The sequence below is a fragment of the Amphimedon queenslandica genome, unplaced genomic scaffold (genome assembly GCF_000090795.2).
Source record: "Amphimedon queenslandica unplaced genomic scaffold, v1.1 AMPQUscaffold_10677, whole genome shotgun sequence".
Classification (NCBI taxonomy): domain Eukaryota; kingdom Metazoa; phylum Porifera; class Demospongiae; order Haplosclerida; family Niphatidae; genus Amphimedon; species Amphimedon queenslandica.
The window spans coordinates 3,854-5,208 of NW_003549068.1; the positions used below are offsets into that span (position 1 = coordinate 3,854).

The window sequence follows — 1,355 nt, forward strand, 5'->3', positions numbered from 1 at the left end:
GATGTGAGTGGGTGTGGTTTGTGTTAATTAATAATCTATGAATATTTAATAGGGTATAACGACTTACTATTCGGGTAACTGTGGTAAAGAAGATGCTGAAATCATAAAAGAATTTATGTTGAATAAAGTAAGAGTGAAAGTTGAGTTATTTATACAAAGTTGAAATTGTACTATTCGTCTAGTGACACATTATGCGAATTCTGAATGTGTATGGTATAACGTACACGATATTTTTCATGTTATTTTACATGTACAAGGCCATTGTGTTCATAGCTTGATTAGCTTCTAGGCATTTGAAGGAAGCTCTGGATATACATGTATAATCTATAGAAACACCTTGATTGCAATTGCATCCTGCATTGGATGGTTAGGGAAATTAATGCACTCTGTGCAGTGTAAACTAGACATGTAGCTGTGAAAGCTGCAATATCATTGAGATATTATTAGTAAAGCATATCATGTGTCTGCAACTCTGCATCCTACTAAGTCTTGCATTTTTGGCTATTTATCCTGTCCAGTACATATACCAGACATAGCTTCATTCATAATTGGATAATTGGATTTAATGGTCATTGCACAAGCTAACAGAAAACATTTAAGCTCTGTATAATGGGAACAAATGAAGGGAGATGAGATAGCATACCATGTATGCTATGAGCATTAGTCCAAATACTCCTGCTACTATGCTACAGATGCTATCATTGTTATGATTTTATTAATAGGATTTGAGCCCATACAATACAAGATTGTTCAAGAGTGAAGATGGGACCTATGAATTAAGATTAGCATCATCTCTTACTAATGGTTAGTGTATCAATACCCTCACCTCATCTCCATCTTTCTTACATGTATCATTCTCTCAGATACTCCTCCTAGTCCAAATGATAAAGTATCATCATTACTTGGACCCCATCAGTTCCCTTCCCCTAGAACCAGCTCTAGTGTCTCCATTAAGATATCAAGAGGAGACTATCATACACTAATGAAGAGGATGAGTGATGAACTGGAGGCGGCTGCTCATCACGTTGCTAACAGGAACCAGAAGGATATGATTGATAGATATGTGTCTAGTTTTAGTAGAGGGTCGGTACCTGATCATGAAGATGCATCTCGTTATTGGATTAAAGATAAAGGGCCAGTTGTTGAAACGTAAGTACCGTATAGCGGGTTTGTTTCGTAGGGCTAAATTTTCGTTCTTTTCGTTCTTCAAGATGGGAGAACGAATAATTAACCAAACGAAATTCCAGTTTTTAATGGGCGTGGTAGCTTATTAACGTCTTCATAACAAATGTTTAACCTCACGAAAGTCATTTTGAGGATAGAAAACGAAAGTTTACCCTCACAAAACAAACCTG

General features: G+C 36.3%; 2 protein-coding genes across 2 annotated transcripts in view; both read left to right on the forward strand.

Annotated features, from left to right (window-relative positions):
- Positions 1 to 56: 56 nt before the first annotated feature.
- Positions 57 to 1,310, forward strand: LOC109589959 (dipeptidyl peptidase 3-like). The gene is made up of 3 exons (XM_020005930.1): positions 57 to 127; positions 723 to 804; positions 864 to 1,310. Exons 1-3 carry the CDS (start codon positions 116 to 118, stop codon positions 1,151 to 1,153), a joined length of 384 nt encoding a protein of 127 aa, XP_019861489.1. The 5' UTR covers positions 57 to 115; the 3' UTR covers positions 1,154 to 1,310.
- The window catches only part of LOC109589958 (dipeptidyl peptidase 3-like), a 1,306-nt gene continuing 1,239 nt past the window's right edge, over positions 1,289 to 1,355 (forward strand). The window contains exon 1 of the mRNA XM_020005924.1: positions 1,289 to 1,331. Coding sequence (XP_019861483.1) covers positions 1,289 to 1,331 — 43 coding nt within the window. The remainder of the gene's footprint in view (positions 1,332 to 1,355) is intronic.